Source organism: Ziziphus jujuba, chromosome 4 (genome assembly GCF_031755915.1).
Source record: "Ziziphus jujuba cultivar Dongzao chromosome 4, ASM3175591v1".
Lineage (NCBI taxonomy): Eukaryota > Viridiplantae > Streptophyta > Magnoliopsida > Rosales > Rhamnaceae > Ziziphus > Ziziphus jujuba.
Genome location: NC_083382.1, coordinates 25520280 through 25547583, shown reverse-complemented (window position 1 = coordinate 25547583; position 27304 = coordinate 25520280). Strand labels below are relative to the sequence as shown.

The 27304-nt window shown below is 34.1% G+C and overlaps 3 protein-coding genes, 1 non-coding gene and 1 pseudogene across 4 annotated transcripts; 3 read left to right on the top strand and 2 right to left on the bottom strand.

Annotated features, from left to right (window-relative positions):
- The first annotated feature begins 776 nt into the window (after positions 1 to 776).
- Positions 777 to 849, top strand: TRNAA-AGC (transfer RNA alanine (anticodon AGC)). The gene has a single exon. It is a non-coding gene; the product is annotated as a tRNA-Ala (tRNA).
- A 65-nt stretch (positions 850 to 914) lies between these two features.
- Positions 915 to 3477, top strand: LOC107407343 (pentatricopeptide repeat-containing protein At3g12770-like). The gene has a single exon (XM_016014615.3). It carries the CDS (start codon positions 1084 to 1086, stop codon positions 3244 to 3246), a length of 2163 nt encoding a protein of 720 aa, XP_015870101.3. The 5' UTR covers positions 915 to 1083; the 3' UTR covers positions 3247 to 3477.
- Positions 3292 to 7330, bottom strand: LOC107417028 (beta-amylase). Its single transcript, XM_048472217.2, has 9 exons — positions 7205 to 7330; positions 6797 to 7059; positions 6171 to 6239; positions 5635 to 6033; positions 4894 to 5058; positions 4543 to 4806; positions 4231 to 4440; positions 3717 to 3956; positions 3292 to 3633 (listed from the first exon to the last, which is right to left on the bottom strand). The coding sequence occupies exons 2-9, from the start codon at positions 7022 to 7024 to the stop codon at positions 3436 to 3438; spliced, it is 1773 nt and encodes a 590-aa protein (XP_048328174.2). The 5' UTR covers positions 7025 to 7059; positions 7205 to 7330; the 3' UTR covers positions 3292 to 3435.
- Positions 7331 to 9635: 2305 nt separating this feature from the next.
- On the top strand, positions 9636 to 10106 carry LOC107417017 (sulfated surface glycoprotein 185). The gene has a single exon (XM_016025573.3). It carries the CDS (start codon positions 9636 to 9638, stop codon positions 10104 to 10106), a length of 471 nt encoding a protein of 156 aa, XP_015881059.3.
- Positions 10107 to 23043: 12937 nt separating this feature from the next.
- Positions 23044 to 25114, bottom strand: LOC107417016 (large ribosomal subunit protein uL22z-like; annotated as a pseudogene).
- Positions 25115 to 27304: the final 2190 nt, after the last annotated feature.

Here is a 27304-nt window from a genome sequence, read left to right as displayed (position 1 = left end):
AATTATCTCGGCTAACAATTTTCTACTTTTTCCAAAGAATATCAAGCTATCCTGATGATTGTTAAAAATTAAATAATAATTATAATAAATAATTTGTAATTGTATGGCAAAGTCGACAATTTAAGAAGTGTTTGTAAGAAGATACTTAATATGGAAGAAAGCATAATTGACCTTATCAATTAAGCCGTTTTTATTGACTAAAGTGGAAGGAAATGAATAAAAGCTATCATAATAGAAGATAAAAGTTGAACTCCACCAAAGAAGAATTTAATTTCAATTTGAATTCACCGCCTTTGCTCCTCTATATATATGTATTTAGGGTCATCGCAAATATGATTCCACTTTGTAAAATGAAAAAGCTTTAATAAATGATCAATTGTATTTTCTTTTATCTTTTCTCTTAATTGTATTGACTCGGCCCATTATTCTAGCCTTTTAAGCTTCTATTTTAAACATTTTTTTCATATATTATCCAACAATGATCACCTATTTCTGTGCAAAAGTTTGGCACCACTTTTGATGCTGCAAAATCACACAATTATCATGAAAAAACTACTATTCAACCTAACTTCGGACGAAAACATTTTCCTGCAATTCTTAAAACGAAAAAAAAAAGAAGAAATTATATTCCCCTGTGCCTCAGGCAACTATTAGGTCGATATTCTAATGAGTCATTCTCTTCTAACAGCTTGTACCAAGGGATGCTAAAATCCAAAAGGATTATGAGTACTCAGTTTTAAGGGTTATAATAATAATTAGATAAGTGAAGCCATGTCGGGGATGTAGCTCAGATGGTAGAGCGCTCGCTTAGCATGCGAGAGGTACGGGGATCGATACCCTGCATCTCCACTTTTTGTTTTTGTATTTTTCTTTTTTTTGGCTATTTATTTATTTATTATTATTACCTTGTCCTCATATTCACTTCAACCCTGAAACTGAATTGTCGTTTACAGAGCAAAGAAATTCATTTATTTATTTATTTATTTTTGTGCCTAATTCAAAATCTTACTATTTTTCACACTTCATTGGTTCTTCCCTCCTTGAAGTACTAGCTTTGTAAAAAATAAAATAAAATAAAACAAAATGAATGGGAATCTGTATCTCAAATTCTTCAAATCCCATAAAGAAATCGTCCTCCATAAATCTCAGTATACCACCAATGCCACTATCCATTCCGAACAGTATCATGCTGTTTACCCACCTTTCTCTTCTCTGCAATGTGGAAGTATTCTGCAGTGGCTCACTAAAATCAAAGACTTCACAAAAGCCCAGCAACTCCATGCCCTCATGGTCACTTCTGGAAACCTTCAAGACAATGCATATCTCAATACCAAACTTACTGCCGTTTATGCTTGTTATGGTAGGATGGCGGAAGCCCAGGTCATTTTTAATGATACTGTATTGAAAAATTCTTTCTTGTGGAATTCCATGATCAGGGGCTTTGCTTGTTATGGCCATTCTTTGCGTTCCCTTCTTTTGTACCGTGAAATGTTATATTACGGACAAAAGGCGGATAATTTTACCTACCCTTTTGTTCTCAAGGCGTGTGGTGATCTAGTGCTTGTGGAAATTGGGAGGAGAGTGCATGGTGAGGTGGTGGTTAGTGGGTTAGAGTCGGACATGTATGTGTCTAATTCTCTTATGGCAATGTACTCGAAGTTTGGGGATATGGAATGGGCAAGGGTGGTGTTTGATAGAATGCTTAAGAGAGATTTGACTTCTTGGAATACCATGATATCAGGTTATGTGAATGATGAAAACCCAAGCGAAGCTATGGTTATTTTTGAATTACTGCAAAATTCTGGATTGAGTGCGGACGGGACAACTTTGCTAGGTCTCCTATCTGCATGTGCTAAGTTAATGGCCGTGAGGCAGGGGAAAGCAATCCATGGTTATATAGTTCGAAATAATGGAGAAATATTTAATGACTTTTTAACAAATGCTCTTATTGAAATGTACTGTACATGTAAATCTGTGATTGATGCTAGGCTTTTATTTGAAGGAGCAAAATGCAAAGACGTCGTGTCATGGAACTCTATGATTTCTGGTTATGAACGGAATGGTAATGCTTTTGAAAGCATAAAACTTTTCTGTCGAATGGTTAAGGAAGAAGCAGTGCCTGATGAAGTAACTGTAGTGGCTGTGCTTGGAGCATGTGGCCAAGTCACTGCCTTGGAGTTTGGCATGTCCGTTCATTCTTATCTTTTAAAGGAAGGGTATGGGGTGAATATCACAGTGGCAACAGCACTTCTAGACATGTACTCTAAATGTGGAAGTTTGTCTTGTTCACGTCATGTTTTTGATGATATGCCAGAAAAAAGAATGGTTTCATGGAGTGCTATGATTGCAGGGTATGGGGCTCATGGGAGGGGAAGAGAGGCTATCTCTATTTTTCATGAAATGTTAGAAAACTCTTTTATTCCAGATGAGGGTGTCTTTACTTCAGTTCTGTCAGCATATAGCCATGCGGGCTTGGTTAATGAGGGTAGAGATTTTTTCCACAGAATGACCATGGAATACAACGTGAAGCCTGGTCTTGCTCACTATTCATGTTTGGTGGATCTTCTTGGCAGGGCAGGGAACTTAGATGAAGCATATGACCTTATCCAGACTATGGAAGTTAACCCAACTAGTGATATATGGGCTGCGCTTCTATCTGCCTGCAGGCTTCACAGAAATGTCAAGCTGGCAGAGATTTCAGCTCAGAAGGTTTTCGAGATGAAGCCAACAGATGTCAGCAGCTACATCTGCCTTTCTAATGTATATGCTTCTGAGAAACGATGGGATGATGTAAATAGGATTAGAACCCTGATAAGGAGGAAGGGCTTGATAAAATCACCGGGTTGCAGCTTCATTGTGTTAGATAAGATGATTCATCGATTCTTAGTTGGTGATAAATCACATCAACAGACACCGGATATATATGCCAAGTTGGAAGACTTGAATTTGGAACTCAAAGAGGCTGGATACAAGCCTGATACCAGCTCAGTGTTCTATGATGTTGAGGAGGATGTAAAGGAGAAGATGCTTTGGGATCATAGTGAGAGATTGGCAATTGCTTTTGCTCTCATTAAGACCAGACCAGGGACGACAATCAGGATTACTAAGAATCTTCGTGTATGTGGTGATTGCCACACAGTAACAAAAATGATTTCTAAGCTTATGTGTAGAGAGATTATAATGCGAGATATTCATAGGTTCCACCACTTTAAAGACGGACTTTGTTCTTGTGGTGATTATTGGTGATTATTGGTGAGTATTAACATAATTTAATTATACATTAAATGCAGATAAGGGAAATACAGATTCTTTTATTCGGAAGTAGACATCTGAGATTGTTTGGACATTGCCATTGAATGGCAATTATTGATGATACAAGCCCACCTACTTTATTCAGCTCATCATGTGGCTGCTTCGTTTCCCATTTGGATGTGCTCACTTAAATATTGAAAATAACTTGTTTACCAAAATAGCAATGAGTCCACCACCTACACTCATATCTGTTTCTTTGTTCCATGGGAATGGGTCCTCTGGTTTGGTTGCTTCCAGAAGTTCTTCAATCGGAATCTTTGGTTTTGACCGCTCCAATGGAACTACGTGGTGGTTGTACTTTTCTGGGTCAGGACAGTAATCCTGCATGACAACGAGAGTAAGAGATAGAGAGATTAGGAAACTCATATTCTTTTAAATATGCAACATATGTGAAGATTATTTACCTGATCTGCATGCATCTTCTTCACAAATATCTTGAATATACTGAAGTTTGCTTTTTGAAGAAGATCATCTGACAAACGGAGGTATGTAACCCCATACATTCTTAGTTTTGGTGGGCCCTCTTTGTTGACACCATTTGGTCTAGAATTCAAAAGGATTTGGTTATAAGCAGCACTATCATACCTTGATAGTGCATTCTCCCCAGCAACTTGAATGTTCTCTCTCCAACCTCCACTCAAGACCTGCACAAACATGTGCCAGCATTAACTATAATTTTCACTCTCTAGTTGTATGTATATGTTTTTCAGTTGAATCATTATCATGACTTATCTTGTTTAGTATTTTCTAATGCACAATGCTAAGTTCTTTGCATTACTCCACATTCAATAAGAAGCATGCTAGGAGGTTCTACCTAGGGATAACTTGTTGCTTAAATAGAGGACACCAGACGGACAGTTAGAAATGTCGTTGATCTGAAAAGGTGTGTTTAAAGTGAACTTAAACTATTTATTTTACCTGCTGAACAAGTTCCTGAGGCCCACTTTTTGCATCAGCTCTTTGTTCAGAGTCTCTCATCTCTAAACATGTGAAGTTCAAAACGCCATAGTGCCTTGATAGCATCCTTGCTATAGGTCGATAACCATCTCTGTCATTCAAGTTATAATATCCTGCAGTAAGCTCTGCAGCATGATTGTCGGCTTTATACCACCAGTGGATTCCAGAAACCTGTTTTGTTGATGAGACATGGAGTATTAGAATTAGATTGAGATCGATGAAAAGATGGTCGGTACTGGGAATGCCTTAGTAATAGAGCATAACGAGATTTACTTTTGCTGCTAACTCTACTTTACAGCCCAGGAAAGCGTTGTTGGCTTCGTCCAGGATCTGATCACCATGGTTCAGTAATTTGTTAGAATACCAAGTCAAGAAGAACTTCCCTTCATCGGTAAGATATGTCCCATTTGTTCCAAAGAATTCTGTAGATTCAGGTTTGTCATTGTATTCCCCTGCATTATCTGGCAATTCCCATTCAGGATGGCCTGCACTGACTGCAGCCTTCTCGAACTCTGCTTTGAGATATTTGTCATAGCACTGCAGTATGCAACAAATAACATGATTAAGCCTTAAATTTGCTTAAATTAGTTATTGAACTGCCAAACTAAAAGAAACCAGTCCCACCTGAAATTCTCCAATCCCTGGAAAGACCCACCCTTGACTTTCTGGATAAGATGGGTATCGAAGCTCTCCTGCAGGGCCAAGGCCAACTTCAATGTCTATTATAAGTCCAGATTGTAGGAAATCTGACATGTTATCCCTAAAACTCTTCATGTAATCACTGTATATCTATAGAAAAGAAGCAATCAGCTTTAGCACAGGGGATTAGCATGTTTTTTATGCAAGAAGATAGATTTTGATCCTAATGAATACATTATTTTTTACTTAAATAGTAGGAATATTGACTATTATGTAAACTTGAAATGAAGCAGGCTAAATCATGCTGATCTGATTTTAGGGGCATAAACCTTTTTCATGGTACACATATGAGATAGGGTTCATCGACAGTGACCTTTAGCTATAGAACTTGCTTTCTACTAATGGCTATGAATTGTGACCAGAAAATGAAAATTGGAGATCAATATAAATGTCATCTTTTGTCAGGCAATCTTTATTTTGACATCCGTTTGGGTTGTTTGTTTGTCCTTCTCATACTCAAGCTTTATATCATTTTACTGGTTTGAATCTGAACTACTCCGAAGCTGACAAATTCCTCATGTTTAGCAACACAGGTGCAGATTTCATCAGGAAAATAAAAGAACTATAGTCCTAATTCTTCAGTTCATTCTGTGGAGAACCAGCTTACATTTGACACAAACTTTGAAAATTTTCACACGCACATGATTAAGCTTTCATTAATCTTACCTCGACAGCAGTTCGTCCATGAAAGAGAGGCTGGTTATCCACACCAAGAGTAAGGTATTCCTTATTCCTGTTACCTTTCCGATTAGTGTAAAAGATATCAGGGTTTGATTCTCCGATGTCAAGTACCCACTGAGGGAGTGGAATGTAGACTGCATCTCCTACGTTCCCACCGCATTGGTGAAATGACATAATAGCTTGAACTCTCAACCCACATTCTTTAATCAGTTGAAACAAGCTCCTGTAACCACTCCAATCATACTCCTTAGGCCCTTTGGACTCTACGATCCCCCACCAGACATCCATCATCACCCCATCAACACCTGCACCTTGCAGCTCCTTCAGCTGTTTTTCAAGCTTGTCTCTGTCTTCCAAAACATTATCAGAAGTAATAGTTCCCAACTGGTGCAAAGAATATTCAAACAAGTACAAAAAAAAAAAAAAAAAAAAGGAAAAATTGAGCAATAAGTTGAGAATCTTATGAGTTATGACTAACATCCGTGACAATACTAGTAGTTGACGAAGAGTTTGTGACTTACTGGGAGCATCACATAGATTGGCACATAATTTGCCAGCATCTTCTCATTGTAGCTCAGAGAAGTTGGAGCCTGCATTTTTAATTGGGAATAAGATGAAGATTTCTCAATTCTCCGCACCTCTACAGCAATGGCAATGGGTAGTTGGTACTCTGCAGCTAGCACTACTCTTATAGCTAATAATACATCACTTTCTTCAGGGGACATCATCTTCGCGTGAAAATGAGTGCATCATTATCTTGAGCCCGGTGAGGGCCACTATTTTGTAAAAACGTGATTTTTATCTCTTAAAGCCATAATGCTATTTCATGCATAGGATCAATCATCTACTCTTTGGAGTGTGGACCATCTCTGAACCTAATGGCTAAGATTTGATGCTCTCTTTCACCTTTAGACGTGGAAGGCCAACCCTTCATATTTTCATCATGAAAAAGGCAAGTAGACCCTGAAGTGAAGATTTTTTATTTTTTATTTTCCAGCACGTGCGAGGTAATATTTCTTTATTTATTTATTCATTAATTTATATACATTATTTCTACAGACGTGTTTTGGCCACGGCACAAGGGACATTGGTTAGCAGAGTTCGTGCACGACAAGACAATCTGATATTATACATGAATGCAATTTACCTCTTCTTGTTGTGTGGTGGAAATTTGAGATGCCAGAGCATGAGGACTCCTTGCTAAACCGCTGAAGCTGGACGCCACAGCATCCTCCAATCTTTGCTTTTTCACTTGACATAATAATCCTTGCGTAGTTTCTAGATTTGCTGATGCCATTTCCAGGCGAAAGCACTCGCCTTGAAGGCGAAATTTCTCTCCTAAGCCTCCAATCGAGGAATATATAATGGTTGTCATGGTGACTACAGCTGGTTGGCTTTTCTCTCTTATTGCTGCTACCCATGTATGAAATATACTGATTAAGATTAATTCAGGGAAGATTGGTGGAATAATAATGACATAAAACGTAGAAAAATCTGATTATGTTATACTTTGAACGTGTTGATAGGTAGAAGCTAGCATTGGTTGTGGGGATACCTGGGAGTCTCAAATTGTATATATGGTGTATGCTGTACTGATACTCTTAATGCAGGTTAAGGAAAAGAATACAATGGCTGATTCCAAGAAGAAGTGAAATGAGTGGTTGTACAAGTGGTGGGGGTATTAAGGAAAATTGAATTGGAGATTTTTATTTATTTATTTTTCTGGTGGTGATTATTTTGTTTTTCATGTTCTAAGTCATTGTCTTCTAATTTGTTCTTTTTTTGGCGCTCTAAAACCATTAGTTGTAAAATAGTGAACGACAAAACGCATACATGCAAATTATACTCTGCAGAAACCGATTGTTCCAGATATTACCCCATTTCACAGATTTTTAGTTAAAGTGATTGGAATTTTGGAAGTCTAACTTGATTGATTATACATGTATATTTGTAGCAGTTTCCTCTCTCTCTCTCTCTCTCTCGGTAAGAAAATTGAGCAGCAGATTTCCATTACTATTCATGTATTTGTTCAATGATCATTGGGTTTTGTTTTTTGTTATGAATTCATTGTTATATAGCCCAAATAAATCCAACGATGATTGTTTCCAAGCCCATAACTCTCTGGACCTTTTTGAGTTGCTGTCTTTGTCCTTGGATCGAGAACTATTTCAATGGACCCATGACTGTAACAGACTACAGATTCAGCCCACCAAATCCAAACAATATTTGTGAAAGGCACGTAGATTCAAATTCAATGCTTTTCATTTTTTTTCCATTTTATTTTGTTCCTTCATAGTAATTTATAGATTTTTATCTTTATTTTTTATCTTAAGTAATTATACTTATATTTGACTAGCTTAGCACAGCAGTTCGTGTAAAAAACAAAGGAACTTGCATTGATTTGATTCTGTTTTTTCGTTTCTACATTACTTGGATTCCATCTACTTAAATGGGAAATATAAAAAAACAACTTTACTAGCCAAAATTTTTTTTTTTTTTTAAAAAAAGAGATTTTCTTTTCCTTCTCTTACTTTGTTTAAACTGTTCCACAAGTAAAAATATTTTTTTGATAAGAAAAAATAAATTTTTTGGGAATTAAAAAAAGTTATAAAATAAGAACTTTTTTTATTTTGCTACAAGAGCACTATATAAGAACTTAAAACATACCAAAATTGGGAAGATCAGGGGTATTTTCGGCAGGACAAAAAATTGGTTGTCTGGCCCTCCAGTTTCATCCCGAGGTGTGACATGGCAGACATATCGTTCTGGCTCATTTCTCCATATTATATCCCGTTCAACGGTTTTTAATGTAATTGTAAGTTGAGACCCCTTAATTTAGCAAATATTCAAATGTAAACCCTTATTTCAAAGATTTATTTTTTATTTCTTTTATTTTTAAATGAAAACACCTTATTTCAAAGTTGGTAAAAGTATACGTATATTCTTATCAGATTAATCCCTCTACATGGGTGTACTACAAAACTAGGAGAAGAAAAGAACTCAACGGATTTAGATGTTCTTAAGATTTTATTTATCTTGTTAGAATTCATTGATTTTTTATACATAAAATTCCATGAAGCTTTCAGGAAAAAAAAAAGAAAAAAAAAAAGAAAAATGCATGAAGCTTTTGATGGACGTTTATCACTATTTTGTTTAGGACAATAATTTTCAATTCGATTTTCCACGCCTTCAAAACAAAAAAAAAAAAAAAAAAAAATTTCAGGACAATAAAACCATATTTGTTATAAGATAGATATTGAAGATATGTAGGAAAATAAAATGTCATATATATATATATATATATTTTTGCTCTAAATGTGGGACCACAATAATATGGGTAGCCGTGTTCAGCCCAAAAAAAAAATAAAATAAAATAAAAATAATATGGGTGCCTGTACTCCTGTAGGCCTAGCCAAGATAATAACAAAATGGGTGGAAAATCGTTCTAAATAGTGAAGGAATGAAGGGGCAATTGGTAAATTAAATATAGAGTCAGCTTTGGATGCAAAATTAAAAAGAAATTGGTAACAAACAGCAAATCACAAGTTCACAACTCATCCACTACTTTCTTTTTTGCATCATAAATGGCGTTCACGTGCCACATTTGGCTCTATTCCCAATCCTTAAAAGACCATTCCAAAACACCCCCAAATAAATACCAACCCAAAAAACATGCACTCTCACTCCCCTTCATCTTCTTCTTCTTCTTCACCATGAGAAAAAGACGAAAAAAAGATCCAAATCCATTACCCATTATACCCATACCCATACCCACACCAACCACCATCTTTCTCTCTCTCTCTCTCTGCTAAACCACCACTATACCAAAAAAAAAAAAGAAAAAAAAGAAAAAAAAAGAAAAAAGAACCAGACCCATCTCTCAGATTTATTATTTTCTTTTCTACCTCAGAGAGTTTCAACGCCCAAAAACCCCTAAAAAGAAGGGAAAAAAAGAAAAGAAAAGAAAAGAAAAGAGTAAAATAAAAATGTGTTATGTGGGGAAAGCAACAAAGATCTTCATCTTCATAGTGACAGTACTGGTGGTTTTTGGTCTTGTCTTGGGATTCGGGCTTCTGCGCCACGGACTCCACAAGTCCCACAATTGCTCCGGCGATTCTTGTCATTCTCCTTCGCCTGTCGTCTTCCCTCAACCCACCAACAACCCCAACCCCAGTTCTAGTCAGTCAACAACCTCCCCACCTAGCCCTGTCACTGGTACTTCCCAGCCCAGCCCACCTAGCTCTGCTCTCAATCCACCAAATCCTGACCCAACTCCACCTCCTCCTCCTCCTCCTCCTTCTCCATCTTTACCCACCTCGGACCCAAGCCCCCCTCCGCCCGACTCTAACCCAACTCCGCCACCTGCGGCGCCGCCTCCTCCGGCTACAACTGTAGCAGCTCCAACTTACAGTCCACCGAGCCCACTGCAGGAAACTCCAGGTCCTGTCCATGCTTAGCTTAGCTAAGCTGCATTTTTTCTTTTATTTTTTTATTTTTATTTTTTCATTTAATAAGGACTTCAGAAATTTCTCATCATTCCAATTTTTTTTTTCTTTTTGATTTTTGGGTTAATTTTTATCATTTCCAAAAAGATTTCTTGATTCTTGGATGGGTTTGTATAGCACAATGTGGGTTGAGGGGAGATTCGTCTGTTTTTTGTTTTGTTTTGTTTTTTTTATTTTTTTTTTATTTTTAATTTTCTTAGAGTAGCGGCGAATTTAGGTAATGTGGGTTGGGAAGACTGGAGCATCTTTTGTTACTATCCACGAGAAATTAGTGAAATTTACTATTGATTCTGTCCCTGGAATGTGTTTTATTTGCATTGATGTCCATGCCCCTTTAATTTCCATGTTACCACTTTAACCCCCTTTTGTCAAATCAAATTGACTACTTTGTCTTCCCCATCTCTGTTAATTTGGAAAATCATAATAATAATAATAATAATAATGTTCACTCTGGCTGGCCTTTGACAAATGATAATCCATTGATTGGGAGGAAAAAAAAAAAAGTTACTATGGCTTTTTCCCCAAATTCCATGGTTTATTTTATTTTATTTATTTTTATATGAAGATCCCAGTCAAGAAGAACTATAAAATGGCTATAGGAACTACCCCTAACACATGACAGTAGCTCTTTCAATAAATATTTCAATTTGCTTTTGCAATTTAATATGCTTTTCTCTGCTTTTCATGGAGTCGCTTTTTAAAATTCTTTTTTTTTTTTGTGTTTTAGAGCACATGGTGACCTAAAACTTCTGTCTATGTTATTGTATTATCCTTTCTTTTTAGTATTTCATGGGTTTGGAAGCATTCAATTTTCTATGTCCGAGGTATCTAATACTGTTGGCCTTCAATAGCAATGGGTTTATTTTTGAATTACATAATTGACCTTACATTTTCTTTGTTTGTGACTCTTTTATACAAGGAGCACTGCGGCACAGAGATTGTATCCATTAGTACCATAATTTGTTTTAGACTTTTTAGCTTTTGCTTCTTTTTCCCGTTTGTGAATCACAAATATGATTAGTATGAGAGGCTCATTTAGTTAATCTGTCAACCTCTTGATGTTAGGTGAAGATTCCATCTTCAATATATTATAAATGCATTAATGACCGTCTTTTTTTGATGCATTTCTAAACCCAAAAAGATGCAGATTTTTCCTTATGTATCAAAACAAATCAAAATCAAATAATTAGTACTGCATTTGATATTTGGTTTTGAAATTAATAGTAGTGAATTTCATCCGAGGTGGGACAACTTTATGATGTAAATTTTAAAAGCCAAAAGACATGGAAGGCCATGAAAAGTGTGAAGACAAACGGTGGCCCGGCTGGTTGGTCATACAAGATGATTGAAGCTATTTTCTAGCGGCTGTTCTTTTGCACCAAAAAGTTTCGAATAGTTGAGAATCCAATACAAATTGTCCTTCCAAACCAAAGAAAAACTTCTTGCTTGACTTGACGGTAGCACCAAAAATCATTTATAAACTAATACAAAGTCTACTGCCCCAACAGACTGACACAAAAAAAAAAAAAAAGAAAAAAAGAAAAAGAAAAAGACTATAATTTAGACATTACAGCATTAGAAAGTAGAATAGTGACAGAGAAAAATGATTCACAAAATGAATGCACCGAGGGGGGAAAAAAAAAAAAAGGGAGGCCTGTTTATTGTTAGCGGTCTGACTCCATTGAAAAAGGTACGTATAAGTTATCAAGGTATAATCTCTCTAGTTGTTAATTACCATACAAAACAAAACAAGAAAAAGTAAATGATAGAATCTTAGAATATGCACAGAAATAATAAAGGTCGTTAAGTGGTTTTCATGAGAGCACATGGCTGGGCTGGCCAGTGGCCGCGTATACATAACGATTTGTGTTGCCGGAAAATAAAATGTATAGGTGTTTTTGTGTTGTGGTCCTCCTCACAGTCACAGCTCGGCCACGTAGGCTAAGCCCCACGTCCTCGATTCTGGCGCTTGGTTTTGAAATCTGACTGCTTGTGCGTGCTTTAATTTTCATGGCACATATTTCAAATCTACACCATTGTTTATGTTGTGCCTCATTTCCAATCCTACTTGATAGAAAAGCCTCTTAATAATAGAAGAATAATTCTGGCTTTTTATTTCAAAGTTTCGTACACATTTTATAACCACTACCCATTCATTTGTACGCGAAAGAATCTACTCATTCTGGTTTCCACATCACATAAGTCGAAACTAATCCATGTTTTTATTTTTTTTTTATTTTTTTTTATAATTTTTGTGGGGTCAAAATGGGGAACAAGACCCCAGACAACAGGATACTAGCCCATGTTACACCAAGTAAGAAATTTTTAGGAGAATTTGGTCCAATACCATTCTTTGAAGAGCCTTAAAAATATCTACCCACTTGTTTTTGTGATTTTTTTTATTTTACCCCTTTTATATCAATTTTAACTTTAATAAAAATTACAAATGACGTGCCTATACCTTATTTTATTTTTTCGATCGTCCAGTATACCACTAAAAGCACCGTTTCTCTTTTGCAAAGCTTTTCATTCAAAACAAACAAAAATCTTTGCTTTCTTCTCTTTGTTTTTTACTCTTGGCTTTTACTCTTCTACCTCAAATTGTAACTGGATTATTTATAAAATCATGGATATTATTGTTGTGTATATCGTATATATTGTAGAATTCATTTTTAGATAGTATGTTTTGAATTTTCTAAGTATATAACATTTTCTGAGTAATTTGTGGTACGTTTAGGATTTTGAATCGATTTATTTGAGTTTAAAATTGAAAATTTTGTAAATTTATGTCAAATTAAGTTTTTTGAATGGAAGTTATTATAAGTTTGCTTTTAGGATAAATTGATATTGGGTATCAGTAGGAAATAAAAAGACAAAAAAAAGGGACCTGTTTGGCTGAAAAAGGTGGCCGGAGGTGGGAGTTATAGTTGGGTTGAGAGTCGGGTACGAAACCAGATTTGTATGAGTTCAAGTTGACCTGAGTGCAAGTTGAAGGAGAAGCCAATGACATATTGCCCAGGATAGACGACATGTCGTTTGATGTCGTCAAGTCAGATGACATGTCATCCGTCTCGAATGACATATCGTCTGGCCCACACGATAGATCACTAATGATTTCAGTAATTTTTTTTTTAAAAATATGTATTTTTAAAAGTTTATAATTTTTCAAACATAATAATTAATTTTTGTTTTTACCAAATAATTAATCTCTCCTATTAAATGCAAAAATATTTTTGTTTTAAAATGAGAGACGATAATTTGAAAGGGAATTTGGCAATTTAGCCAAAAAAAACACGTTAGCAATATTGAAGAGAACAATAATTTGAATTTAACAAGCAAGAACTCTTGAACAATATTGAAGAGAACAATAATTTGTATTTAGCAAACAAGAACTTGTGAACAAATATTGAAGTTCCATGTTTTATAAGGTAATCAAATATGCATATCATAAAATAGTTGTAAGTAGAAATCCAAACACAAATAACTGTATAGAAATTAAAAGAAACGAAAAAAAAATACGTAAGTGTAATTTTTTTTTTTTCCTTTTTAACCATGGAAATGATTACCAGGGAAGAATTTTTTGGACCTTTAGAAAAGCTTTAAAATGAAAACAAATATAGTTTTTTTGTTGGTCAGTTATGATCTTTCTTCAACGAATATGGTACACCAATATGTATTGTTTTGATATTTTTTTTATTCATTCTATAAGATTCATGTAAGATTCATATATGTGATAAAAAAAAAGTTGGAATAATTTCGATGAATATACAAAAATAAATTTGTTTGATCAATTTTTATGCTATTTAATTCATTCATACATAGTTATATAAATATATATATATATATATATATAAGGACTCTCGAGAGTCAGGACCGACCGGATTGTTAATATCCGGACCAAAAACATGTCAAAATGCTATAGCCATTGGATTGTCTACCATGGGCATGGAGGACTGAGATTGAATTGCAAAAAAATTCCCAAAATTCCTTTTCGTCCCACTCACACAGACTCATTCCGAAATTTCCAAATCCTATTCTCCTCCCAACCTACTTTCCTTCATCTTCTCCTCTTTGCGAATGTTGATTGCTCGTATAAATTGAGCCCCGAGGAGCTCTGCACCAAGATCTCGCTCTGCAACATGCTTCTCGTTCGAAGAGAGATGTTACCAAGCGCACCATAGGCATCGAGCTCAACAAGTAGGTATATTTCCCATATGGATTTTTTATGTTTTTTTCTCTTTTTTCAGAAAAAATTATTTTAGGAGGCTGTATATTTCTGCTATTGTTTGATATGTTAATGCAGTGAAATTTCTTGTTTGGAAACTATAATGGATTAAGCAAAAATTGTTTTGTGAATTTGTCCATTGTATACGCTTTTCGGTTTACCATTTGTCCTAAATAATTTTATAATCTTTTTAATCAATTTCGAGATTTTATATGCCATTAAAGCTTTCATAGGCTTGGTACAAGTTTCGTTATTGATTGGTTTTATGTGTTTTATTTTTTCACAAGCTTTGATGAATTAGATGGACTAGTTAGGTATCAAGCTCATGAGTGTGGATAGTTTTTTATTTCTAAATATCTACTGGGTTATATTTCTATTTATTTTCAGCTTTAAAGCCCTAACACCATTATTTGTTGCTGTTTGGGAACTTGAATAGTAGTTCTAAAATTAAGTTATTATTTATCTTGTTTGTAAAATCAATATTAAAGGTTTGCACGTGTAGTCTTATAGTTGAGGGAGTATGCAATGCAGTGTGATTCTGTGACCATGATTGTTGCATTGTTTATATTGTAAAAGCTTGATTTATTACTGACTAAAAACTGAGTATTATATTTTTGTCAAAAAGCAGTTTTCTTTTGTTCAATATCTTTACCAATCATTTCTCTCTATTTCGAAGCAACCTTTATATGGTGTGGCATACTTTAGTTGTATGGATACTCTTCAAATGCATCTAAAGATTATGAACTTTGATCCATTAAAATTCTTGTTCTAAATTTGTTCTTTGATTGTCGTTGTTGCTTTGTATTTTTCTTTGGCACGATATATTTTCTAATCTTATATGTGCCTGCCTTTTGCACCATGCCTTAGGCTGTAAATCCATCTATAATCAGTTTTGTGATGAATGAATTTAGACTTTTATTTTAAGTCTTTATTTGGAAACAGGTTGGGAATAGGATAATCAAGAAGAGGATCCATGTTCGTGTTAAGCATGTTTAGCCATCTAGGTGTACTGAGGAATTTCGGTTGAGGAAGGTGAAGAACGATCAGCTAAAGGCAGAGGCTAAGGCAAGAGGAGAGGTCATTAGCACAAAGAGGCAGCCTGACGGTCCTAAGCTTGGCTTCAAGGTGGAAGGAGCTAAATTGGAAACAGTTACTCCCATTCCCTATGATGTTGTTAGTGATCTCAAGGGTGGCTATTAGAGTTGTTTCCCTTTTTTTCCCTTTGTTTTTCTTTTATATCTCCCTATTTTTGCAACTAATCTGTAAGCTCTATTAGATTATTGGACATGTTTATGTTGAGTACAATTTCATTTGAATATGGAATTGATAATCTTTGGAGGTACATTTTTATTTCAGACTGTTAATTTTATTACTTAGCAATATGTTTGCTATGGAAAAATTTAATTATAAATTTGTTTCTTTTTTGCCCTATGCAGTTTTGTTTTAGATTATTCTTTCGCCCAAAGGGTGTTTTGGTTGTTCGATTCCGAGGTTACCATGATTGACAATTTATACATTCTCTCTCATTTTTCAAAATACAAAGTATTCATAGCAAAACTCCAATGCTGGGAGATTGTTTTATAGAATATTTTCCTTTAGTAAACTCTATCATAGTCTCGATTATAGATGCTAGGTTCTACAAATGATAGCATAGGCCATATGGTGGCCGAAATTGACAAGAGAGTGCTCAAAATGTAATTACCCGTTTTCTCCACGTGAAAAAGAAATTATGGAGTTTATTACCGGATGATACAAGGTTATTACAGAATTATACATTGAAAACTGTTTTAGAAAATAGATTTCTCTTTCTAAAGAATTGAAAACTTGAGAAAATAGTTCTTTAAGAAGATTAATTTTTTTTTTTTGAAAAAAAAGAGTGAGAATTGATCATACCTGGAATTTTAGGGGTAAAAATTGAAACAAAAACAAAGAGATAGAATCTTAGTTAGAAATCTCAAGCATTTATGATTTATACAATAAGATTCTTGTGAGATCTCACATCGGTTGGAAAGGGAAACGAAGCATGCCTTAAAAGAGGGTGTGGATACCTTTCCCTTGTGATGCATTTTGACAAAACCGTGCAGGCTGGGCCCAAAGCGGACAATATCGCATGCGGATGGACTGGGCTGTTACAGATGGTATCAGAGCCAGTACCCGGATCGGTGTGCCAGCGAAGACGCTAGGCCCAAAGGGGGAGGATTGTGAGATCCCACATCGGTTGGAAAGGGGAACGAAGCATACCTTAAAAGAGGGTGTGGATACTTTTCTCTTGCGATGCGTTTTGACAAAACCGTGCGGGCTGGGCCCAAAGCGGACAATATCGCATGCGGGTGGACTGAGCTGTTACAATTCTACTATATCATAAAGCAGGAAACTAACATGCATTTTAAAATTGGGTTAAGCAGTGAATGTACTCAACATGCTTCATGTTTTTATTGAACAATCTTTGCTAAATGAAAATAAAACAAAATTAAATATGAAATAATTCTTTCAAAACCTCTTATTCCATAGATACACATCCCTTATTACCTAAATTTGTTCGTGTTGAAGAATAGATTTCTAGGGCTACGATCAATAACACCTTTATCCTTCAAATTTAAAATACTTGGGTTTTTTATTATTATTTTTTTAAAAGTAGAAATTTATTACAATAATCTGCTTTCTTTGAAGAAGGATGACTGTCTTCATTTGAAATCTTCAATAGCCCAATTTAGTGCCTTACTTGTGCCGAAGTACTACTCTCTGTCTGAAGCCAGTAAAACAACCAAGGCTGAGACCTTTCAATGTACAAACCCAGAAAGGAAAGGAACCTGAGCTATAGTTGTTGGTAGGGAAAGAAAAACCCAGATGGGAAATATACCTGCTTGTTGAGCTCGATGCCGACGGCGCGTTTGGTGACGTCCCTCTCCAAATGACAAGTGTGTCGCAGAATGAGATCTTGGTGGAGAGCTCCTCGAGGCTCAAATTATACAACCAATCAACACTGGCAAAGAGGAGAAGAGGATGGAAAGTAGATTTGGAGGAGAAGAGGATTTGGGAACTTTGGAACGGGTCTGTATGAGTGGGACGAAAATGAATTTTGGGAATTTTTTTGCAATTCAATCTCAACCGTCCGTGCCTATGGTAGACAATTCAATGGCTATAGCATTTTGACATGTTTTTGGTCCGGAACATTAACCATATGGCTGATCTTGACTCTAGACAATTCCTATATATATATACGAACTTTAAATGTGGATGAAAAATTATTCGTGTTGGCAATTTATATTTATCGGTTTAGTTTTTATTGGTTTGATTTATATATATATATATATATATATTATTTGTAATTTAGGATTGTGGTTATTCATATATGTATACATATTTGACTATGTGCTTTAATATAAATAAAAATTGATTGGTATTATCAATTTATCTTTATAGGCTGTACTTTAGAATGGCATCGAAGAAGAATTTATGATCTTAATTGAAGAAAGGAGGTAAGAAGTTGCAACCCAAGAGACGCAGTGGAAGCACATCACCACCATTCTTGAAGTGTCAATGAATTTCTAGGCTGCAATCCCAATCTGAGAAAAAAAGCACCACGCTTATTCCTCCAACCAAGCATCCAGTCAATGCCTCAATCTCCTCTCTCCCATCTAAGATGGTAAGTTTTATACTCTTTTACATATCTTAGTGCATTGAATGTGTGATTTTGTTTAAGTTCTAGCTCATTTGTGTTTTACTATATTTATTATAAATATGCAAAATTATGAGATTTTGATATGCATTTTTTAATTTGGTGAGATTTATATCAGTTTTATTGATAATATGTCTTTAACTATTTATTCATGAATGTGAATACTTGTGGTAAACTTTTCTCGATGGTCTTTAGTAACTGTCGATAGGCCATCAAGATTTTTTTTTTAGTTTCTTATAGCTTGATTACCGATGGCTTCATCAGAAATACCACTAGTGAAAAAATGTTAACAATATGTGTTAGGATTGGCTTGAACATAAATAGTATGTGAGCAAATTGTTGACTTTCATTCAATTTATGTAAATTATTTTGCAAGCCACTGAAGCTTCAAGTTGGAAGGAACTTATTTTCAAGGATACAAATATATTCAAAGCTACGGTGCATTCTTTTGGGAATCCAATGGAAGCAAATGTAGTAATTAGAAGTGTGCTTATAGTTGATCAGCTGAATCAGTACAGTCGGACATGTTTGGACCATTGCTTGAAGTGAAGAACCTTAGATTCTCTGGTCACTTAGTTCATAACCTATTATGGAGAAGAGTTATGTCCAATGATCCTAAGGTGATTAAGTTCAACTTTGGTGGATCAGGAGTTCGGTTTACCAAATGGGAATTTGCACGCATTATTGGCTTAAAGTTTTATCCGTATCTCTCTGATTTTGAACTGTGGAATAGTAAATCTATCGATGTGTAAAAGGTCACTTAAAGATAAATATGACATAAAACCATCCAATTTGGAAAGAATATTCAAGAGTCCACAATTTGAGGATAATTTGGATGAAATGAAGATTTCTTTGCTATATTTCCTGGTTCATGGTGTGCTTGGAATGGATCGAAGGGTTGAAATTAATGGAAAGTATGTTGATATGGTTGATGATATTGATATTTTCAATTCCTTCCCTTAGGGTATTTTGAGCTATAAAGAGACGGCAAAGTTCTTGCATAATGCATTTTACCATAGAGGAGAAAAAATGAAAAACAAATCAAGCTCTTACGATCCAAAGGATTCCTTTTGGCGTTTCATGTACATTTTACCATCAAATATAAATTTAGCTGTAATTTAGAAATTATATTTGGTTACCTATATTTTATATTTTGTAGGTGTGGGTTTATGAAGTCATTTCGGATGTTAGTACATAATTTGGCAAGCGACATGAAATTGGTTGTCCTAGGATTGTCGGATAGCATTTAACAATTCCACTGAATCATGGAGCTATGAATTCTTGGTTTACCCCAAATAGCAATGTAAGGCAAATTTAGTTCTACCACATGTACCAAACTTAAGTTTGTCATATCAAATTCAGCTTGATTGCTATTTCATTCAAGTTACATTATATTTTTTATTCTAATATATAATTTTTTTGTTTTTTGTTTTGCTTTTTTTATTTTTTTTTTATTTCATGCAGTATGGTGTGCATTGGAGGTTAGGTGCTACCAAAGATGAGAAAAATATGGATTACTGGCGACCTTAACAGTTAACATACATGGGGTTCGCTATGTAGAACCACCACTTGTAAATCCAATAGCACCCAAGGTAGCCATTGGTGGTCGAGATGCAGTCGAAGATGAAAAGCATGCTAGTGCCGCACCAAATGATAATGTAAGTTTATGCAACTATTATGTTCAAAATATGTATTACATAAGATAATGAATGTTGTACTGATGTATATTTACTTGTTTTTGGATACTGATGTTGAATAGATTATTTACGTGAAAGTAAAGTTGGATGAATTAAAGAAATATGTGGCTGCCAAATTTGATAAACTAAAGCAAGAGATGGCTACTTTAAGGACAATGCTTGTTTCCCTCATTGACCAACTGAATTATTAGGTATCATATTAAACTAACCCATAGAATAAGGTTGTAAAACTATAAGAGTGATTGCATGTTTTTATACATTATACTTGAGGGTTACAATTGTGAATGTTACCAATTGGACTATTACCATGAGGAGAATCCCCATGACGACTATCACCAGGGCTATATTCCAAATGCTGGTCCCAACTCATATCACACACCCCATCTTCACTAAGATCAGTGTTTACCTCATTTTTTACATCATTTTCATAATCATGCCTACCATAGTCATTCAAATCATTCATTTTAAAGCACTCATACTCATGAATATGTACCACATTTTGCACACCATTTTTAGAATTTGAGTTTCAAGGATTCGTGTTTGAGTTTCTGGGACATGATGTTTGATCACTTGAGACTACATGTCAACTTCAGGGATGCATATTGCTGGCTTTGGAACTTGACATAGTGGGGCCATAGACAATAATCTTGTAGTGGCCATAATAGAACATGGTCCACTACCTGAAGCAAATGTGCTTTCATACATGTTTGGAGGTACTCTATTCAGATTGTTGTCTGCATTATTGTTAAAATGTAAGACCTAGGTAACACATCAACAATAAGTGGAGATCTATGTTAACGTCTATGTAAAGTATACTCTTCTATAAAAACTTGTACATCATCATCGTTGTTCATAACATACAGTTCGCATGACAAACACACATGGTATATAAACTTCAGGGTTAAGTGATGTTACGTAAAATCCAAATTGAGAGCATTGTAGACAACATCTTGAAGTTTTGCGAATGTAAAATCCCTTTTATATGTATAATCCTCATTTTTGGATTTTGGTACATCCAAGTACCTTCAAAACTTAAATTCCAGGTTCCATCATAAAAAAATAGAACTGAAATTTATGACATTGATGGTAAAAGTTAATTTATGAATAGAGAATAATTCTCTTTCTGTTACCGCCTTCAATTACTTAGCAAGGTTGTAAAACTTTAAATCCTTTCAATAATAAAAGCCAAGCTTGAAGGGTGAATTTTCATCTTGAAGATGATAAATGAACAATGCTAAATGCATTTTCATAAATGCTTGAAGGAAAAATGTCAATCAAATATGTTAAAATGTAAGAGTAATTATCCCTAACAAAGTAGCTACTAACTCTTAACAAACATAGTTGATTAAGTAGAATAAGATATTAAATTTATGATCCAAGATCAAATTGTAACCTAACAATAGTCATATTGGAATATCAAATAATGACAAAAAAATACTAGCGTAGAAGTTGCAATGATACATTGAAGCACAACATGAAAGGAAATTACATATATATATATATATATATATATCAACACATACCAATCTTCTTTAACTCTATCACAAATGTAAATTTCCATTTTACAAAACTGAAGTCAATGGGCTTCATAAAGAGTTTTTTTTTTTTTTGTTTTTTGTCTTCTAGTTGAAAATTCAAATAATAGATATAGTTTGATGAAATGGTGGTTTTGTGAAAGGGTGTGTTAATAAAAATGGAGGTTGAGAGTTACATAATGTAGAAAAGAGAAAGAGGAAGAGAGATAGAAATTAAATATGGTAGATGGGAGAGGAAGATAGAGAGATGAAAATTAAATATGGTAGATGTTATTAGTAAGAGAGAGAGAGAGAGAGAGAGAGAGAGAGGAAGAGAGAAATTAAATATGGTAGATGGGTAATAGCAATTACCGGTTTAATTCATTTATACATGCTTTTCATGACTCTTTATTTCATACACATTCACATTTTCTTTCCTCCACCATGTACAGACTCCGTCTATGCTATAAAATATAAACGAATGAGTCAATCTATTTCATGGAACCCCTACTCCTATCCCAATGAATTGAGGCCACCTAAATAATATTGTTGGCATACCATCTTTTTCTTTTTGAAAGCAAACCATCAAATATACCATATATCAAAAAAGCTAATACATATATATATATATATATATATATATATATATCTGGTATATATATGTAAACATAATGATGACACATTTACCAAAAAAATATATATAATGAAGACACACTCTTATGGATTCCAAATTAAGAGAAAGTATGAGAAAAATACATGGAAACATAAACAAATTCTAATAGAATTTTGTATCATTCTCGATCTATGTATTATGCAATTATCATATTCTTAACTTGTTCATTCCTTTGCATTATTCCTATCCTCTATGAAGTTTCAAATTGTCATAGGTGAGGGAGACAAAGAAGTTCAAATTGAATCGGAAGACACAAAAACATGTCAATAGTTGATAATGTGTTGTAGCATATCTTTAAAAGCTCATCTTCAACACTCTACCTATATCATTAATCCTCTTCACATGTTGTTCGTTTCTTTTACCTTCCTGCATCTATTGAATGGAAGATAATATCATCCACGAAGCCCTTCTTGCCCCATTGACATTCTTATGGCCAACAAAAACCAAATTTCTCTCCACTTTCAATTCCATGTCCAATTTGGCCACTTTTTGCATTGCTTTAGCCATTTTTGCAAAAGGGCAAACAAATACATAAGTAGATATGTTGGCATAAGTTGGGTACAAGTACAAACTCATATATGTTATTCCAATACCATTATGGTGTCATATGCTGCAGCTCCTCTGGCCGTAACAGCCTCTATTGAAGTAAGCAAAAAAGGTAAAAAGATTTGAGAATTGTGAATTGATAATTGGGTTCATGGTAGACTAAAATAAAAAAAAAAAACAAAACAAATTAGAATGGTAAAAAATATTAGACCTTCCTACTCTAACAATAAAAAAAGCCATTCTTTAATTTTCAACTTGTTAATTTCCAATAAATTTCATCACCTCACAACCTTAACAGATTTTTGGTTTCTGGTTCTAGCTTATTTTCTTTATCCTATACTTAAATTCTAAAAATAGAGTCATTAATTACCTAGACAATCAAATCGACAAGGAAATTCATTTCACAAAAATATCATACTCTAGCGATGAGTGCAAAAGAAAACACCAGAATAGGAGTATAAAAATGTCTTAGAAAAACAAGATTGAGGTTTTAACAGAGCATAGAATTAAAACACAACACCTTGAATTAAGACTCTAAAATGGTTTGTTTACTCTTTAAGAAGAAGCATCACTTCGTAAAGCTCGATTATTTTCTAGTTTCTTAGAAGCCAACTAGTTCTTAAGCTGCAAAGAAAACAAAATAATTAACATGCTGTTATGTACCTTAGGAAATAAGCTTTAGCAAATTACAACTTAAATGAAAAATTCAACAACGGTTACTCAACCATAATTTTTTTTTCTCGAAATTACATTTACTTCTTTCCTGACATGCTCTTCCTTGTCAATAAAATCAACTCAATACGGCATGGAGATGACATGTAAGTTACAAGATGAATTAATATGTCATCACTTTATAAAAAAAAAAAGGACAAATTATATTTAACATTGCAACAAACAAAACACTCACGATTGATTCTTCCATGAGCACGGTATGTACGATGCCTTTGCTTTGGAGCCTGATTTACCTGAATGTGGGATATGTAAAGTGCATCCACATCCAAATCTTTCACCTAGAGAATAGGATTTATTAATAGAACATACATATGATTAGTAAACAGTCTTATGCCACAATAACATGAGCAAATCAGAATAAAACATACTTCTGCATTACTTTCAGTGTTCTTTAGCAAGTTAGAGTAAACTTTGCAGATTTGACGGGCCAACGTCCTTGTCCATTTGAGTGGTGATTCTTTGCCTGTGCAATTATTCCTACCCCACCACAAAAGCAATGGAATGCAATGGCTTGCTTGCGAGCCAAAACATCCTCCAAATACCTTTTAGCCTTGGCCAAAGGCGGTTTGTGCATTACATGGGTTATTTCCTTAGTATTCCGAAGAGAGAATATAACGGAAACAAAGCGTTAACTTGATTAAGTCACATTTCAAAATTATTAGCACACTAGATATCAAACCAATTTTTTCTAAGATTGATTCTATTTACTAATTATTTTTTAAGTTAAATTTCCTATATTGATGATTTAACTTAACCCTTGACATACTATCACTGATTTACTATATTAATAATTACTTTGTCATTGAACTTTATCATTATTAAAGGTATTCACCATCATTAACCATATCAGACTTCCAATAGAACATTAGATATTGCACATAAATAAAAAACACTAGATTAATAGTTAGGACTTAAGATTCACATGTTTTTAGGAGTTTATGTAAAGAATGGAAATAAGACAAACTATAACTGATGTTCCATGTTGATGATTACTTTTCCATTGAATTTTAAGAATACTATTAAAGGTATTGATGATCATCAACTATCTCAAAGTTTCATTAAAATTCTAAGATACCAGCTTAAGGGAGATAACACATAAAGCAAAAATACTACCACCATATTCAAGGGTTAAAGCTTAAAGATTAGGACTTAGGATAGAATTGGGGTTGGAAGGATTGTTTTAGGATTCAATACATGGAAATGAAATACAAAACAAACAATTAAGCTCCACACACTACAAATATTTCACAACCAACTACATAAAAGCAATTAATAAGGCAATCAAGTTGAACAAGTCTACCTTAAAACGAACTCATAGGTTTAATCCCCTGGCTTTGCAAGCTGGTAAAGATCATAAAAAAAAACATTAAAAATAAATTTTCCAAAAATAAAATCGTGCCTAACTAATATAACTTCTGTTTAGACGCTGAAGAAAATCCCTAGTGAAAAGCCTTGTTTTAAACCAAATTTAATATAATTAATTAATAAAAGTCAATATCTTTCGCTAAAAAAATACAACTTTGATATTTTAGAAAATTAACTTTCCTTCTCCCTTTTCCAAGATATTGATTAAGGCATAGAGGAAAACCCTTTCATTAAAGAATTTGATAAAGGGTATTCCATTCCAACGATCAAATTTTCCAAGAAATCAAAAAAAAAAAAAAAGAAAAAAGAAAGAAAGAATTGAAACAAAGACCAAAAGGAAAAAAACAAAAGGATAAGAATAATGGTAAGATTATCTTGCCCTTGCAACCAGAGGATGATACAAACCTAGGTCAATTTGCGCTTAAACACGTATTATATTAACCTCGATCTCAATTAATTTCAAGTTCTTATGAGAAAACCTTAACTCCTAACCAACCTGTGATTAGAAACCTTGATATAATGAAGACATCACAGTAGGTTATGAATCTCTATTGATAAGTCAAAACTAAAACACACACTCTCTAATGGTGTTTTAGATGTTCAAGGAGAACAAAGAAAATTCTATCTCACAAAATAATTTCTGAATATTAATAAAAGTATGTTCTTCCTCAAAATTAAGCCCTTAAATAGGCTAAATTCACAAAAAATAAAGTCCTAAAAATTGAAGCAAAAACCGGCTACCAAAGAATAGAAAACCTAACTTGACCGAAATTTACCTACTTTCCTAAACTAATTTGGATTAATTAATTTATTTATTTTGAATTAGAAATTAATTAATTTACAATGAAAATAATAAATAATAACTTTCCTAAGTTGATTTTTCCAGCAAATAAATAAATAGAACCAAACTAAAGACTAATTTCCTAAAACAAAAGGTCATAATCAAATTAGGAAACCTAAATACTATTTTTTTGGCTAAGTTGTCTTTGACCAATCTTTTACCAATTTAAACTCCATATCAGCCTCCATATGCCTTTTAAGATGCCAAATAGGATGATCATTGAGTCGACACGTTGCCCTTGCTTGGATCAAAGAGAAAAATCCAACTCAGCAAAATACAGTAAAGCCAGCAACAAAATACAGTATAACCGGTCAAAACTCCTCCTATGCCCATAAGCCCATTTTGTTTGCCTTTGATGCTGTCTTGAATTGATTCCATGACCTCTTAGAGATATTCATTGAATCTATCAAGCATTGAAACCATTTCATGCTGCCTGGAGTCCATAATTGCATGAAAATAGCTACCTGAGTCCGTATCGGCTTCCACCATTTGTATGCTCAAAACAGGTCTTGTATCTTCAGGTATGGACAAGCACTTTTAAGAATGAATTACTCTCTATATAAAGACAACAAGTTTGTCTTTAATCCTCTTAGCTTGAGCCCCAGTGATCGGTCCGATCTTCATTTGTATTGGGTCAGCACCCCAGCAGGTTGTCGGTTGTATGGGCTTGGACAGATTCTCATCATTCCTCTCCTCTTAAAAAAAAATTGCTTTCAAATCAAAGTCATCACCTGCAGTAAAAGGAGATAAGTTAGCAACATTAAATGTAGCACTAACATTATACTCACCTAGTAAATCAAGTTTGTAAGCATTGTCATTTATCCGCTTCAAAACTTGAAAAGGTCCATCTCCACGCAGCATAAGCTTTGATTTTCTTTGTTTTGGAAACCTCTCCTTTTGTAAGTGCAACCAAACCAAATCTCCTGGGTCAAACACTATCATAACAAAATCTAGAAATATATGCTCATTATGGAAAAAATTATACTTTTTAAAGTTAGCAAATAATCTCTTCAAAATTTTTAAATTTCCACAAAGTAAAGCTCTTAACAATGCAGATAAAGTTCTATACAACCAAAACATCTTTAATTAAGCATCTTTATAATTCATGACCAGCAATTGTTTCTTACTCAAGGTGGCTTTATTAACATCCCCAAAATTAAGATAAAATTTTTATTTTTCCTCTTTTTTCTTTCTTTTCCTTTCTCACTCATGGGTTGCCTTTTCTTTACCTCACTCTTGCCTTTGTCAACTTTCCTCACTCCACTTTCAGCTTTCTCATGATTTTTCCATTCAATTTGAGTCTTAGAATGCTTACCTTGAATAGCAAGCTCAGACTTACCTTCTTGGATGGATGGTAAAGCTGTAGGTGCCATACTAGCTTTCTCCTTGTGCTTTTTGGCCTCCCTCATTTGTTGTAATTGTAATTGATCTCTATATACCTCCTTAGGAGTCGAAGGTTCCAGCTTGACCTTCTTTCTCTTATACTTAAAAACAATAGAATTTTCTCAACCATAATGAATAGCATCTTTATCAAATTTTCATGGTCTACCTAATAGAATATGTCCAGCATACATTGGCACAACATCACACAAAACAACATCCATATATTTATCTATGCTAAATTTTACTTTGCCTTGTTTATTCACTTTCATCTCACCACTATCATCAAGCCATTATAATCTATAAGGTTTAGGATGTTTAATTGTTGCTAAGCCTAATTTATCAACCACAATGTTACTAATTACATTTGTACAATTTCCTTTATCAATTATTATACTACAAATCTTACCTTGAATTTCGCATCGAGTGTGGAAGATATTCTCTCTTTGAATTTGATCCTCATCTTTGTATACAGTAAGGACCCTCCTTGCAACTAAA